The sequence below is a fragment of the Procambarus clarkii genome, chromosome 83, assembly GCF_040958095.1.
Source record: "Procambarus clarkii isolate CNS0578487 chromosome 83, FALCON_Pclarkii_2.0, whole genome shotgun sequence".
Taxonomy (NCBI): domain Eukaryota; kingdom Metazoa; phylum Arthropoda; class Malacostraca; order Decapoda; family Cambaridae; genus Procambarus; species Procambarus clarkii.
This window is the reverse complement of record NC_091232.1, coordinates 1,815,593-1,830,111: the sequence shown is the minus strand read 5'-3', so window position 1 is coordinate 1,830,111 and position 14,519 is coordinate 1,815,593. Positions and strand designations below refer to the sequence as shown.

Below are 14,519 nucleotides of genomic sequence, written 5' to 3'. Positions count from 1 at the left end.
CTCTGGTGTTGGTCGTGTTTACTCTCTGGTGTTGGTCGTGTTTACTCTCTGGTGTTGGTCGTGTTTACTCTCTGGTGTTGGTCGTGTTTACTCTCTGGTGTTGGTCGTGTGTACTCTCTGGTGTTGGTCGTGTGTACTCTCTGGTGTTGGTCGTGTGTACTCTCTGGTGTTGGTCGTGTGTACTCTCTGGAGTTGGTCGTGTGTACTCTCTGGTGTTGGTCGTGTGTACTCTCTGGTGTTGGTCGCGTTTACTCAATGGAGAGTGAGTCGTCACTCTGGTACTGTTTTGTAGAGTTTCTCTTCATCTGTCTTGCTGGCTTTCTACATTCTCTCGTGAAATATATTGTGTATATACAACCCATCCTCCTGAAATGATAGTACTTAAAGTAACTATTTGGTCGAAAGTACCAATGTGATTGATGGTCCACTAGACACTTCACTTTTTTGTACTTTTAATTTTATGGAATCGCCAAAATTAAATTTAAAAATCCAACTTAAACATTCCCAGGCCAGGGTAGGTAAACATGCCCAGGTAGCACATATAAATCTAAGATAGCGTGCATTAGGCTTAGGATGGCTAGGAGACCTTACCTTAGGTCTGCTAGTGATCCTTATAGTTATGTTGCCGTTGAAAAAGTTTCCCATTTGGCCATATCCAGTTGTACAAAATAAAGTTTTTGCTGCTTTACCACCACCACATGTTGGCACTTTCCAGTAAATAGTTATTATAAGTTTAGGAAAGTGGGCTGGGTTTATGGGTTATAGAGGAGTCGGTAATATGTTGGCACCTCTCGTGTTCTTGAGGCACTCTTAAGGCATCCAAAGTTTGCTAATGCCTTGATTTGATTGTTGTCGCCGGAGGCGGCTAGTTTATTGTGCACCCCATACTCATCCTGTGAGCGGTAGCGCTATAAGCAGTACAGAGGGCACAAAAGGTCTTTATCAGACCTCATCTTAGATTATTACATAAACAATTTCATCTATCCTTCACACCTTATAGTTACAATGTTGCATGACTAACCATCCTACGAGTTTTTTTGTTTAAGCATTGCCACCTACGCAACCCATTGTATAGTCTAGGGTAGTGGCATACATACAGATGTACTATGTTAATAGAAAACCAAAATTCGTCTTGAAGGAACTATTGGAAAGAATAATAATTCCATATGGATGTCATCAGTGGAGGCAGGGGCCGGGAGCTTGAGAAAGTTGTGGCCACACTTCATGTACTCGTGTTCATTTCTTTGGCTTTGATGTGGTCATGCTGGATGCTGTTGTTGCTGCCGTTATTGTTATAACAGTTGATTCCGCCGTTGATTTCGCTAGCCAGCCGCGGTGTTTGGCCAGGTGGTGGCCGCCCGCGCAAGTGTTGGCGGCCTTTGTAAGGCGAAACGTGGAGGTGCTGCAGGGGGTCCAGGCGGCTCTTGAAGCTGGAGTATTCCTGCACGCTTCCTCGGAGTGCTTCTTCCCTCGCATCCTCCTGAGGCCAGACTTGACGTGATAATTTGATCTAAAGTGCTGTTGCTTAGCGCGGCCCGCAGACCTACATATTTATTACAACTCGGTTAGTCCAGCACTTTCAGGCCCGATTGTTCAACTGACTCTCAACCTAGTTTATGTCATTGCAATGTTTTACAGTTGGGTTTTCTCAGACTTACAGGGGAAAATACGCGAAATACTAATTTTCCTACAAGGGCTCCCCGTCATGATAATCTTGGCGTTTTGATTTAGTGAAGTGAGTAACAAGTAACCTCTGAGATAAGTGGTGGCGGCCAGTGTGACACATCTGGCTTACAGGTGTGTAGGACTGTACTACACTACAGGTCCAGCATCACTCACTGGTACAGCCTGGCACATGGAAACAACTGACTTTCTTTAACAGTATAAACTGACACAAATATTTCAGTGCAGCTTCCTAAAATATCCTGAATGGGTAGAGGAATTAAGAATGGTAGGATGACGGTCGCAGTTTGGCCTTCCGTGTTCAAGGCAGGCCGGTGGTGTTTAATTGTTGACTTGAATTGTACGTATAATCACTTAGGTTGGTTGGGAGGGCACTAGCCGTGCTTCTTACAGGGTTGGCGTTCGATTGTCAATGGTCGAAGTGGTTGGGCACACTTCCTACACTCAGTCCTGATATCCCTGCTGAGTGCTACGTTGACGGAGCTTTCTCCTCATAATTACCATTACCTTGTGTTGTAGGTCCGTGGCAGTGTTTAGTGTGTCGGGGGGGGGGGGGGTAATTGCATAGTGTGTGCCGCCTTGTTGACGTGTGTTGCAGACTTGTTATAGTTTGTACTGAACGGGTTTCAGAGATTTGGTTGTGTTAACGGCCTTGTTAGCGGTGCAAGAGCTACCTTATTAACGGGTGAGAAAGGTCGCGTTAACTTCCTTGTTAATCACACTGCTATTTTCTGTGCAAACAGGGTTTGCTTCTGGTAGCTGTTGTTAAGGTATTTCTTAGTTTTCCTTCTCAGGTTTCGTTTGTAATGTCTAGAAGGAACTGTCAGTGTCAGCCACCACAGTGATGACGTCGTGACGAGGGGCAGGGTAGTGAGACACGTGCCGTCTTGCATGCATCTACATGCAATACACCTTTGGGCCAGTGTTATTAACTTTCCACCAGCGGTATGGAGCAAAATTTGTATTATTAAGCTACTTATTAGTTGGGCAATAGAGTGAGAGCGCCCCACACTCCTCTGCCTTGCTCCACCCTGTTTAGTCACGTTACCAGAGTGTTTGCTAGTGTGCATTGTAGCGATGCTGGAGCCATTGTGCGGCCTGGGGTGAGAAGTTTTTCTCTCGTTGGTTCCGGAACCAAGCTCACTTTTTCCCCCGGAGTATTGATCATCCTTCTGCGGGAGTATGGTGGTGTGGGGTGAAGGGGGAGGCCTGGCAGACCTGGCCAGTAGTGTTGCTTGCTGATGTCTGCGTGGCGGGAGGCCGATCTCTCTCTCTCTCTCTCGCCCCTCACCAGGTGGGGCCTGTGACACCTCACCTGTCTCCCCCTGCTGGAGAGGATTTTACCGTGTCTTGGGAGTGTAGAGTAGTGGGGAAGATAGTGGTGGTGTTGGTGGTGAGGTTAGTGGTGGTGGTGAGGTTGGTGGTGGTGGTGAGGTTGGTGGTGGTGGTGAGGTTGGTGGTGGTGGTGAGGTTGGTGGGGGTGGTGAGGTTGGTGGTGGTGGTGGTGAGGTTAGTGGTGGTGGTGAGGTTGGTGGGGGTGGTGAGGTTGGTGGTGAAGTTAGTGGTGGTGGTGAGGTTAGTGGTGGTGGTGAGGTTAGTGGTGGTGGTGAGGTTGGTGGTGGTGGTGAAGTTAGTGGTGGTGGTGAAGTTAGTAGTGGTGGGGAGGGTGGTGGTGGTGAGGTTGGTGGTGGTGGTGGTGAAGTTAGTGGTGGTGAAGTTAGTGGTGGTGTCGGTGGTGAGGTTAGTGGTGGTAAAGTTAGTGGTGGTGGGGTTAGTGGTAAGGTTAGTGGTATTACGGAGGGGGGGGGTGTGCTGGCGGGTGATGCCGTGTGGGGGGGGGGGGACTAGCACGGGTCCAGGAACATGACCTATTTAATACGGACCTGACAATAGTGGTTGGATCATTTGTGCACTAGTGGTGATCCACCAGACTGTTGCACGTCTACTTTACTACCCCACGTGGCCCTCTATCACCTCCACTGTGAAGATCATGCACAGTCATTACAATTTCATCGCAATGTTTTCATCATTAAGAAAACCGAAAGTATAACATGGAAAACGAAGTGTTTAGCGCGGGGGTGACTACTGAAGGTGCTGAGTTAAGATTCGCACCTTTGATTGAAACTTTCCTTTGTCTCGGCCAAATCCCAGTTGAGGCGATTGCGAAATGCTTTCATATATAGACTGGTGCTGGCGCGCTCCAGCTGTTGCTCCCAGTTGACGGTCCATGGTATGACTACTAGTATTACCCCTGGTGTGTGCACGCGCCACCTCCCGACACCTGCTCTCACTCTCAGCCTCTTCATCTCCTCACACTCTCACATGTGTTAATGTGAACGCCCTCACATTGTGTCAGAAAAATGAAACCGTAAACCCGCTTCTTAAATTGTCAGAAAACTGAAACTGTGAGCATTATTCCTCGTTTAGTGTCAGAATCTTGAGACGATAGTGGAACTATGGGCCAGGCTCACACTGCTCGTTATTTGTGTTGAATAATGAGTTAAGATGTGGCGCTCAGAGAGTTACTGGTGGAAGGTGTTCTCCAGCAGCGAGGAGCTCCTCCCTGCCCTGGTGGAGAAGCTGCTAGAGATCGTCCTTCACTACCTTATCATCGCCTGTCTGTAAGTATCTTAACACACCTTCTCATCCCAGCCCACATGGTCTTGTACTGTAAGTGTATGACTTATGGAACAACTTGGGGAAAGTTACTGTCCTTAACAATGTACTCCTCCCAATAACTCAAGCCATCCTCCCACATGAGGGTACTCACAGTGACTGGTCAAGAGCACCAACATGTAGTGATGATCCACCAGTAAACCATTTTTTGAATTTGGTGTATTAATTTGAAGAGAGTTCGGAAAAATTAAGCAAAAGTCTTACATACTTATCCTAGGAATATTATAGCAGATATATGCACTGTTAGGGCTAAAATAGCTTGTATTAAGCCTAAGAATGCCAGGAGAAGTTAGGTTAGTTCTTATATTTAACTTGCGGTTAAAAGCAAATCCGGTTTGTTCCATATCAACAAAGCAAAACTCAACTTTGTGGTGTGGTTCATCACTTCATATTGGTACCTTGCCACCACACTGTCACTAAGTACTGTCATCTTAGGAGGTTGGGCTGGAATAACTGTATTTATTATCAACAGATGTGTTGTACTCACTAATGTTGTGGTTGCGGGGTTGAGCTTTGGCTCTTTGGTCCCGCCTTTCAACTGTCAATGTAATTCACGTCATCTGGTCTTGTATTCGTATGGAGATAAATTAGATCAATTAAATGTGTGAATGAAACAACATCGGAATTTACTTAGAAATGAAAACTGAAAATTATTTTATGGACATTATTAGCTTAAAATAACCCAATTACTTTACATTTGGGTTTTTGCCTATTTCGATACTTCCATTCTTCGAGACTTAACAAAACTATTTCCGAAATTTTTGGTTAATGAACCTGTTATTTTGTAAGCAACATGCGCATAGACAACACATTAAGTTTTCTGGAAGCTAGGAAGGTATATGGTTGTGCTTGTGGCTGGAGCTGTATAAGGCAGGCTCCAACACTTATTGTGTAATGGACATGTCATTCATAACACCTGTTTACATTAGTGGTGGTGACATGTATGTGAGCTGGTAACTATTGTCTGCGAAATAATATTGACAGTGATTTAGGCGTATAATGTTTGCCAAGCTACAGTTGTTTGCAATAAACTAATTGGGGATTGTGTGATTCACGTTTGATCATTTATATATTGCAAATGAGAATAAAATTAATGTAAGGGCGATTTAGTAAAGTTATATTAGAAACGTCAGTCCAGAGAGAATGTATTAGTAAGTATTGGTAAAGATGGAGGAGCGAGCAGCACTCAGTGCTCCAACTGTTGCTTACTTGCTAAAACGCAATATAAGGCTGACGACTGTATAAAGTGTCAAAACGTGACGTCACAAAAATGGAGGAGTTGGTGAGGCGTGAGCGAGCTCGGCGGCCTTCACTCAACTGGTTGCCATTCTGTTTTGGTCCAGAAAGTCATCATATCTACTTTTATCCTGCTGGACATTCTTTATCGGGTGGTGGTCCCTCTTGAAACATTCCCCAGACTGCTGCCCAGACTTTCATACGGTTTAAGCCTTTGGTAAGAGAGTGGAGAGTGCGGGAGAGGAGAGAGAGCCCTCCAGGATACACAGGCTGGTGATCGCGTGGGAGTTCCCGCATGTTAGTTCACTTGAGGCTTGACGGCAGGCGGAGAAGTCTGTAACCCGCAGCCTCAATCTTGACTCCTGTTAAATAATGTAAGATGAGATTACAAGAAGACATTATGATGCAGCAGAGGCTATGAACAGTCAAATTGACATATGTGTTTTTGTTGTGCAGTTGTGTGAATAAAGGCCACATATTCTGGAGGCAAGAGATGTACGGAGTTTAACCAAAAGTAATATTAGTGTTTATGCCATGGTGGTGATGGGAGCAGACATTGTCACAATGTCACCTACCGTGACATTGTGACAGACAGGGTAAGGAATGTAAGGAATGTCATGGCTGAATGGTGTTGAATACGGCCGCAGTGGTAGAGAGACGGTACTGGTTGTGTTGGTTCAACTGCTGTTCATTCTTTGTTGACTGACAACACTGGAGGCTGCCTTTCACCAGTGTTCCCATTAGCAGCGACTGGACACGCTGGAGTCTCACAAGCTGGGTCACGTGTGTACTGTGCTCAGCCCTCAGTTATTATCATGGCGCGTGGCGACGCTCAGGGGAGTTGTCTCCCTTAAGCTTGACGGCCAGGCGGGTGTTCCGTCCAGTCCTTACCATGTCCTCTTTCCTACCCTTCACCTCTATTCTCCATCCACTTCCCTTCATCTCCTACCCTCTACACCAACCTCTTTCTCTTCCCTTTTCTGCCCACTCTCCCTCCCGCCTCGGTCCTAGCCACCATCAACAAGCCCCCTCAGCCCGTGAGCGTGTTAAAGAGCATTTCTCAACACCTGTTGCACTGTGCGCTCTCATAACTACATTGGATATTACTCTGGTTAATCAGGAACCTATGAGTATTATTATTATTAGTCGAGTCTTGCAGAAGTCAGATCTGTGTTGCATGAACTGTTTTGGCAGTGATTTAGATCCGAGGCGGCCCTAGACTGAGGCTGTGAAGAATTTGTATATAAATTTGTTGAATAATTAGTTTATATTAGTCCATTAAATTGTATTCTCATCGTTCTACTTTTGTAATGTTAAATGTGGAAATATTTGTCGCTGCTCTAAAGGAAAACTACACTTTATTTTTCCAATATATATTACCTTTCACATTGTAAGATGAATGTTACTCACTTTAGGTCAATATCTAAAGGTTGATTTAGACTGATGTACAGCTGTTTAGTTCAGCCATTATTGTAATGCTTTGTGCTAGATGTTACGGAAATAGTTTGATTCTGAATTTGACTACTGTAATGATTTTAAAATTATTGATAAATGTATCTTCTAAATCTATATCTTGAGTATACAGCTTATAATTAGATACTTCATGTTATTATTATGGCTTTCTCTTGTACAAATAATTTACTGTAAATTTGTGTAAACTAACCCAACTGTAAATGTATAAAACGAAAATTTATGAAAAAATTATTAAAATTCAATTCAATATCAATGTTATGGGAGTCCGTGATCATATTCATACAAGCCACAACCCAGGGAACGTGCCATTCCCCAACGTCTCTGTGGCGCAGTGGTAAGACACTCGCCTGGTGTTTCGCAAACGCTGTGGCTTGGGTTCGAATCCTGGTCGGGGAGGATCTAGGCTCTAGGCTCCAATCCTTAACTGTAGCCTCTGTTCACCCAGCAGTGAATGGGTACCTGGTTGTTAAACGATCTGGCGGGTCGTATTCCAGGGGAAATTAGGATTAAGGACTTGCCCGAAACGCTACGCGTGCTGGTGGCTTTACAAGAATGTAAAAACTCTTATATATATCAATAAACGTTGGTCCACACATGCTATATTGTGACCGGACATACTATAAACGGGAATTAGTTTGCAGAAGATCTTAAAATCATAAGAACGGTGCCACACGTTACTAGCAGTTTCCAGTAACCACAGAGACTGGCTCTGTTTTGTACCATAAATGTGCAGGCTGACAAAGTCAAAGCAACTTCTCTTTCCTCAAACACACGCGGCTGTGATATTGTTGTTATGGATGACTTTAATGGGAGCCATATTAGGGGAGGATTCTAGAACCAGTTGAAATGATGTGTCAATTGTGTCAAATGCAAACAATAATGTCACCGCCTCTGATGTTACAACCTCTCCTCTTACAAATTACGTTTGAATTAGGCTGTTTGGCCGAAAATGGACGTAATTTGAAAATTGAAAAAAATTGAAAAAAAATTTTGTATTTTTTCCCCAAAACAGCAAATTAATAGTTCTGTGGTGGGTTAAGAGGGCAGGAAGTTCTCATAAGGTTTCAAAATGTCATGAAAACCGTTAATTTAAAGTTTCCTCTCCTAACCTAACAAAGTACCACCACCCTCGTCACCACCACCACCCCCCTCGTCACCACCACCACCACCACCCTCGTCACCACCACCACCCTCGTCACCACCACCCCCCTCGTCACCACCACCCCCCTCGTCACCACCACCCCCCTCGTCACCACCACCACCCTCGTCTCCTCCGTTACTATTAATTAATAGTGACGTCAAAAGGCCATCACGCAACATCAACAATAAAAGGAAAGATAAATAAAATCTTTGACCTGAATAACACTAGAAAATGTCTGACTGTGTTATGTATAAACAAGACAGTAGGTTAGTGGCGATGGTAGTTACGATGATAATGGTGCTTGTAGTGGTGGTTATGGTGGTGGTGGTGCTTGTAGTGGTGGTTATGGTGGTGGTGCTTGTAGTGGTGGTTATGGTGGTGGTGCTTGCTATAAGGTGGTGGAGTTGGCTGTGATGTTATTAGTGAGAGCAGTGGGTACAAAGGTAGTAGTGTTGTGTATGGGAGTGATGGTAAAGGTTGTGCAAGACGTGCCGGATTAACGGGGTTGTGAACTGGTGATTACTGTGGGACTGGTGAGCGGCCGCTGCCAGTACTGCTCTAGCTCCTGGCGGCTGCCACCACTGCTCTAGCTCCTGGCTTCTGGCCGGACAGCGCGAGTAGAACGCCCGCTGTCTATGTTTACATAGACTATGTAGATATTTACCGAGTGGTGGGAATTATGTTGCAAGTGTTTAAGAAAGAAACAGACGATGTTGAGGAGAAAAGTAGTCGTCGTTGACAAGAGGTAGACTTGGTGAGTGGAAGTGGTAATTTTAGGGCAGGCGCGGAGTAGTTGTATTATTAGTTGAAAAGAGTAGTTCTCTGAGGAAGAAGGCTGACTGTGGACGTGAGGGGTGGGAATAGTGGAGGAGAGGAGGGGAGCCATGAGGGAGAGAATGGGGGAAGGAGGAAAGACCTTGATGGTGGAGAGAACATGGCCGTGTTGGTGAAAGAGAAGATATTAATGAGGATTGTGGACAACAAGAGTGGGTGTATTGATGAACCATAAGTGTGTCTTGATGTGGGCGAGGACTTAATACTCCTTGGAAGAGCTCTTAATGTTATGGGGAGGAGTTATGATGACCTGGGAGATAGGCATGATTAATGGTAGAAAATAGGAATGGGTCTTGTTAGAGGATGTGAATGGGGTCTTTATTGTGATAGTGAAGGAGTTGATCCTTATGGTGGAGAGGAGAGAGGGATTTGGTGAGTGGCAGAGTAGGAAGGTTTTGATGATAGTGAAAAAAGGTGATTCGTGAAGGAGCTGAGCTTCCAGACGTTACAGCTGGTGATGAGGACCGCTCGCCTTGACGATGTGGAGCTTCCATGGCTGGCGACCGAGAGCTTCCAGGTTCTCATGGCTGGCGGCAGAGAGCTTCCAGGTTCTCATGGCTGGCGGCAGAGAGCTTCCAGGTTCTCATGGCTGGCGGCAGAGAGCTTCCAGGTTCTCATGGCTGGCGGCAGAGAGCTTCCAGGTTCTCATGGCTGGCGGCAGAGAGCTTCCAGGTTCTCATGGCTGGCGGCAGAGCTTGTGATCATTGCTCACTGCTGGATATCCTGCTTTCCACGTCCTTCACTCCAAGATGACTGGATAGTCAGAAAACGACCCCGGCAGCTGCTCTTATTTGCTGTTATAATACTATTATATCTCCTAGACATACAAGTTTATCACTACAAAGCGTAGTAGATTCGATAGCTAGGCTATTGACTAAGCTGCCGGAAAAGATATATTATTATACGTATGTTATTTAATTATGTTTCTTTATGTAAATTTAGTGTGACTGAGGGTGCATTTTGAACAAACTTTGTGACACCTTTGAATGGACTCTTCATTGTCATTCGTTTGTAGCTACTCCACTTTTATTTTGCTAAGAATATACATTATGGTTTTGTCATATTTTAGTTTTTTTAATATATTTCGGATGGTATTTTCTGTCAATGGGATGACGCCTAGGATGTTAATATGATATTTTTGTGTTATTTCCTTTAAACGATGTCTCGGCAGTTACTCCGTTAATATTGCAAACGATATCTCGACAATTCCTCGGTTAATCTCAGTCGTAGACGATATCTCCAGTAGTTCCTTTCTCAATACCCGTGATATCGTGTACGCCGAGCCATGAAGTCGAGCGTTGATGTCATTGGGTGATATTATTACATTAACAATCAATACACGATGAATCGATGTTTCTGGCGGAGATCTTGGCAACACACTAAAGCTGATTCACGTTAGCCTATATTTGAAATGTGTGACTTGTCATTATGCGGTCTACTACATTATTTCAAGGTAAAGCTGCTCACATGTTTCAAATCTCGAATTTTTGTTTTGTCATAAAATTGTCATTGTCAAGGTAATACACACGAAAAACTTTCATCCATTTCGCTTTATATTTGAGTTTTCTCATGGTTTTTAATATAAGGGATCTCCAAAGGGTTATACCTTAGTTTTCACTTTTGTTTTCAAATTCAGTGTGTCCGTGTGATATCTGGAGAACAGATTTCGAATTTGTTGACCAACGGATTTGGTAAGGAGAGGAGGAGGTTGACGAGGTAGGAATGGAGGCGATAATGCAGGAAACGAAGGATGAGGATAGTGACAGTAGGATGCTTAAGTTTAGCGGCCCGTCCAGTACGGCGGTGTTGTGAAATGTTCCTTGTGTGAGAGTTGGTTTTGGGGTTTGTACCTTAGTCATAGGCATCTGGCGAGGCTGCTAGTGTTGGTTGTGGGGGATGCTGGCTTGCCGTAGGTGTTATTGCTATTTTATCATTGTTACTTTTAATCGTTTTTTTTATGTAAATAGAGGGAAGGCGATGGCATTCTTCAGCGTCGTCTGGTAGGTCACTCAGTATTATGGGTCTTGGAACATCAGGCTTGTGGATATATCAGAACTTTTTCTAGGAGATATTGGGGACGCCTTCGCGTATCTGCATATAAATATCTAAACTTATGTATGGTTGTGGATAGAAGATCTCTATTGCTATTAGTCTTGTAGAACGGTTCATTTAAAACAAATGAGCTTAGATGTTTACAAATTTTTTATGCATAATTCGGCCAAACGAATTATCAAGCTGAATGAAATTGACTGTAAATTCAATTTCAAAAATAAAACGGCCCATCCTCCTAAAATGATAGTACGTATAGCAACTATTTGGTCAAATGTGCCAATATGTAGCGCTGGACCCCTAAAAGTTTCCATTTTGTATTATTGAATTAGTCTAACTGGCGTTTTTAGGAAATTAGAAACGTAACTAAAGAACTTAACCTCTCCAAACATTCCTAGGCTTAATATACGATAGTTGAGGCTAAATATAATTCATATATGTACTTTACTAGGCCTAAGAATGTTTGTTTGGATTTTAGTTTTTTCGGCCTTGACAAAATTAATTATGCAAAACCTCTTGTTTTTTTTTATTAGGTATGCACAGCAATGTGCTGGTACCCTATTCTGTATGAAAGATTACACAGTGTAGATTAAACACTAGCTGTAAGTTCATCTGATATCCCCATTTCACAGGATGGTATCAGTGATTTCAGATCAAATGGTATGAGGTACTTTGAGCTCTGTAATTACTTCATACATTCAGGAATATGGGAAGATATTATTGGGCTGTACCCATATTTTGCTAGTGGAGTCTAATAGATCAATCAGCCTTACATTTCATGTTCTCTCCTAATTCCATGTATGACTAACCATCCTGTGAGATGGAGCACAAAACCTGAACTTTGTGAGGTCCAACAGTACATATTGGCAGATTCAACTAAATAGGTGTTACAAGTTATTTGGTCATGTGATTTCAGCCTATGCACGCAAAATGGTAACCAGAATTTGGATTAATGATTTTTAGTTTATTTGTATTTTCATTAAGATTTATTCCTTAGTGAATAAGATAAAATCTTATAATTTAGGATATCTCAAAAATTATTATTGAAACAGTGTTTCTTTGCTAGTTTCAGCATTTTTAGCTGGACTTTGAAGGCATTACTCAGGTAAATTAGAACACTATTATTGGAGGTTTCTGGTTGATTAGACTTGATGCATTATTAAGTCTATAAAGATTGAATGTTTTTACTATATTAAGGTCAAAATCATTCAATAATGCGGTGGGTCATAATTTTTGGCTTCCTGGCCCAAATGGTAAAGATGTGTTACTATTAGTACAAATGTGCGAGTGATTGATTATGTAAGTGTAGTTACAGGATGAGAACTGCACTCGTGCCCGTCATCCAAGTTCTCTGTCCTTTGACGCTTGGAAACTTCTGACGGTTTTGGCATCCATCACCTTCTCACTTAAACTATTCCAACCGTCTCAGTTTGCAAAAGAGACCTTTCTAATGTTTCTCCAACAGTCTTGTTTCCCTAGTTTGAACTTATGTCCTGTTCACTACACACAGATACACCTTGTGGATTTGTTCATTTGATATATCATGTTATTGTGATTTCTGTGTATCCTTGTGGATTTGTTCTTATGTCGTGTTCTTGAAGTTGCAGTTTCCAATAATTCTTATACTGTGTGTGTGTGTATGTAACTGTCTATTATAATATACGGTACAGTACGTTATTCACACAGAATTTTGGTTTAAAGTTTGTGTTCATTAATGACTTTGCAACTTTCAGACGGAGCAATGATCGCGAGGAAGCCCGAAGATCATGGGGCCCTGCAGACAAGGAAGAGGGCAACAGGGACTTTTGGGCCTCAATCCAGGAACCCTACGATTACATCATGGGTAGCAACCTCATTCCGGACTCATGCCAGGTAGCACAAGCAACTTCTTTAATAATGGATATATATTAAATTTAAATAATATACAGGATATCATCAGGGAGGAAGCCTATAGAATAAGGAGGCGCCCTCATGGTCACCTTTGATAGATGGTATTTCTGGAACATATACATTCCCAGGACAAACTTGTTCTTATGTATTAACAATCAATTTATCATAATGTAATTGCTTATGCACCATATATTTTAGATACACGTGAACACTCATTTTTTTTAATTACATTATTTATATAGGGAAACTTACTATAATTCCGTAGTCCTTGAATGAGGTGAAAGAACAACCCATTACAGTAAATAAGTAAAAACCAAACTTGTGGATGTATCCTACATTCTGCAGTTGAAAATGCAGAATAGAACCATTAAGGAGTAGAGGTGCCATAGACACAGAGAGCACTGAACATCAGAGGTCCATGGCTGTTAAACACCTACCTGTATCAGGAAGCATTAGAAATATTGCAAGGTGAATGTATTAAAGAGCCACATGGACAGGTTCTTGCAAGAAGTACCAGACCATCCAGACTGTGGTGGATATATGGGCCTGCGGGCCAGGCCGCTCCAAGAAACAGCCTGTTGGACCAAGTTATCACAAGTCGAGCCTGGCCTCAGGCTGTGCTCGAGGAGTAGAAGAACTCCCGAACTCCCAAACTCCCGTTGGTGCTCTTTTCTCTTCTCCTCGCTTTGTGGTGGCCCCTTCGGTTCCGAATTGTTTTCCGAGGCTCATTTCTTGTTGGCCTCTGGGGGTCAGGTTGGAGGGCTTCATGCCCTCCTCCGGCGCCTCGATTTCGGCTCTTTTGGTTCTCCTGATAGGTCTGTTCGCTTGCAGCCATCTCCTTTTCTGGCGAAGACTGGCACAGCTGCTTTCTGGAGGGGTTCTTGGGTTGTTTGATGCTTGGTTGGTCTGGCCGGGGGTGCATCGTGCGTTGTTTGGTTGCGGCACTGTGCTGTGCTTAGCGTGCCACGGCTGCCGTGACTGGGGTCACGCTTTGGGTTGTTTCGAGTTCCCCTCTTCCATGTTCCAGGGTGTGGTTCTCTCGGGTCGTCCGTGGGGTGGTTTGGTCCTGCCAGCCTGCTGTCTGTCCCAGTGCACACGTCGTTCGTTGGTTGGCTCTGTGTTCCTTCATTGATGTTCCTGGGCCTTGTTGGGCCTGTGTGGCCTTGGGTTGGCAGTTGCAGTTTTTCTCCACTTCGCGTTGGGGGTGTGTGCATCTTCCGCCTCCAGGATTAGGTCCCTCTTGTTTTCATCTTTGGGTAGGTAGCTCCAGGGAGCCAATGGGGCTTCCCCCAGAAAACTAGCGTTGAATGTAATGAAACGCCATTTTCTGCAACCCCCTTACCCTGGTCGGTGGTTTTTTGCATGTTTTGATGTCCAGCCTCAGAATTGAGAGGTGGATTGCTGGCATGAGGATCTGGGGCTCCCCGTTCCCACTACCGGGGAGGGGGAAGCTGCGCACACAATGGCCCAGTGACGTGTAACATCATACTCGTTTGCCCGTTTCTGTTTGGGGAGTTCTATCCACTTGTTCGGCTTT

The 14,519-nt window shown here is 43.9% G+C and overlaps 1 protein-coding gene across 1 annotated transcript in view; it reads left to right on the top strand.

Moving 5' to 3' along the window:
• klar (klarsicht) overlaps window positions 1-14,519 on the top strand; it is a 336,442-nt gene that overhangs the window by 44,562 nt on the left and 277,361 nt on the right. The window contains exon 6 of the mRNA XM_069316171.1: window positions 12,826-12,964. Within this exon, the coding sequence (XP_069172272.1) occupies window positions 12,826-12,964 (139 nt within the window). The remainder of the gene's footprint in view (window positions 1-12,825; window positions 12,965-14,519) is intronic.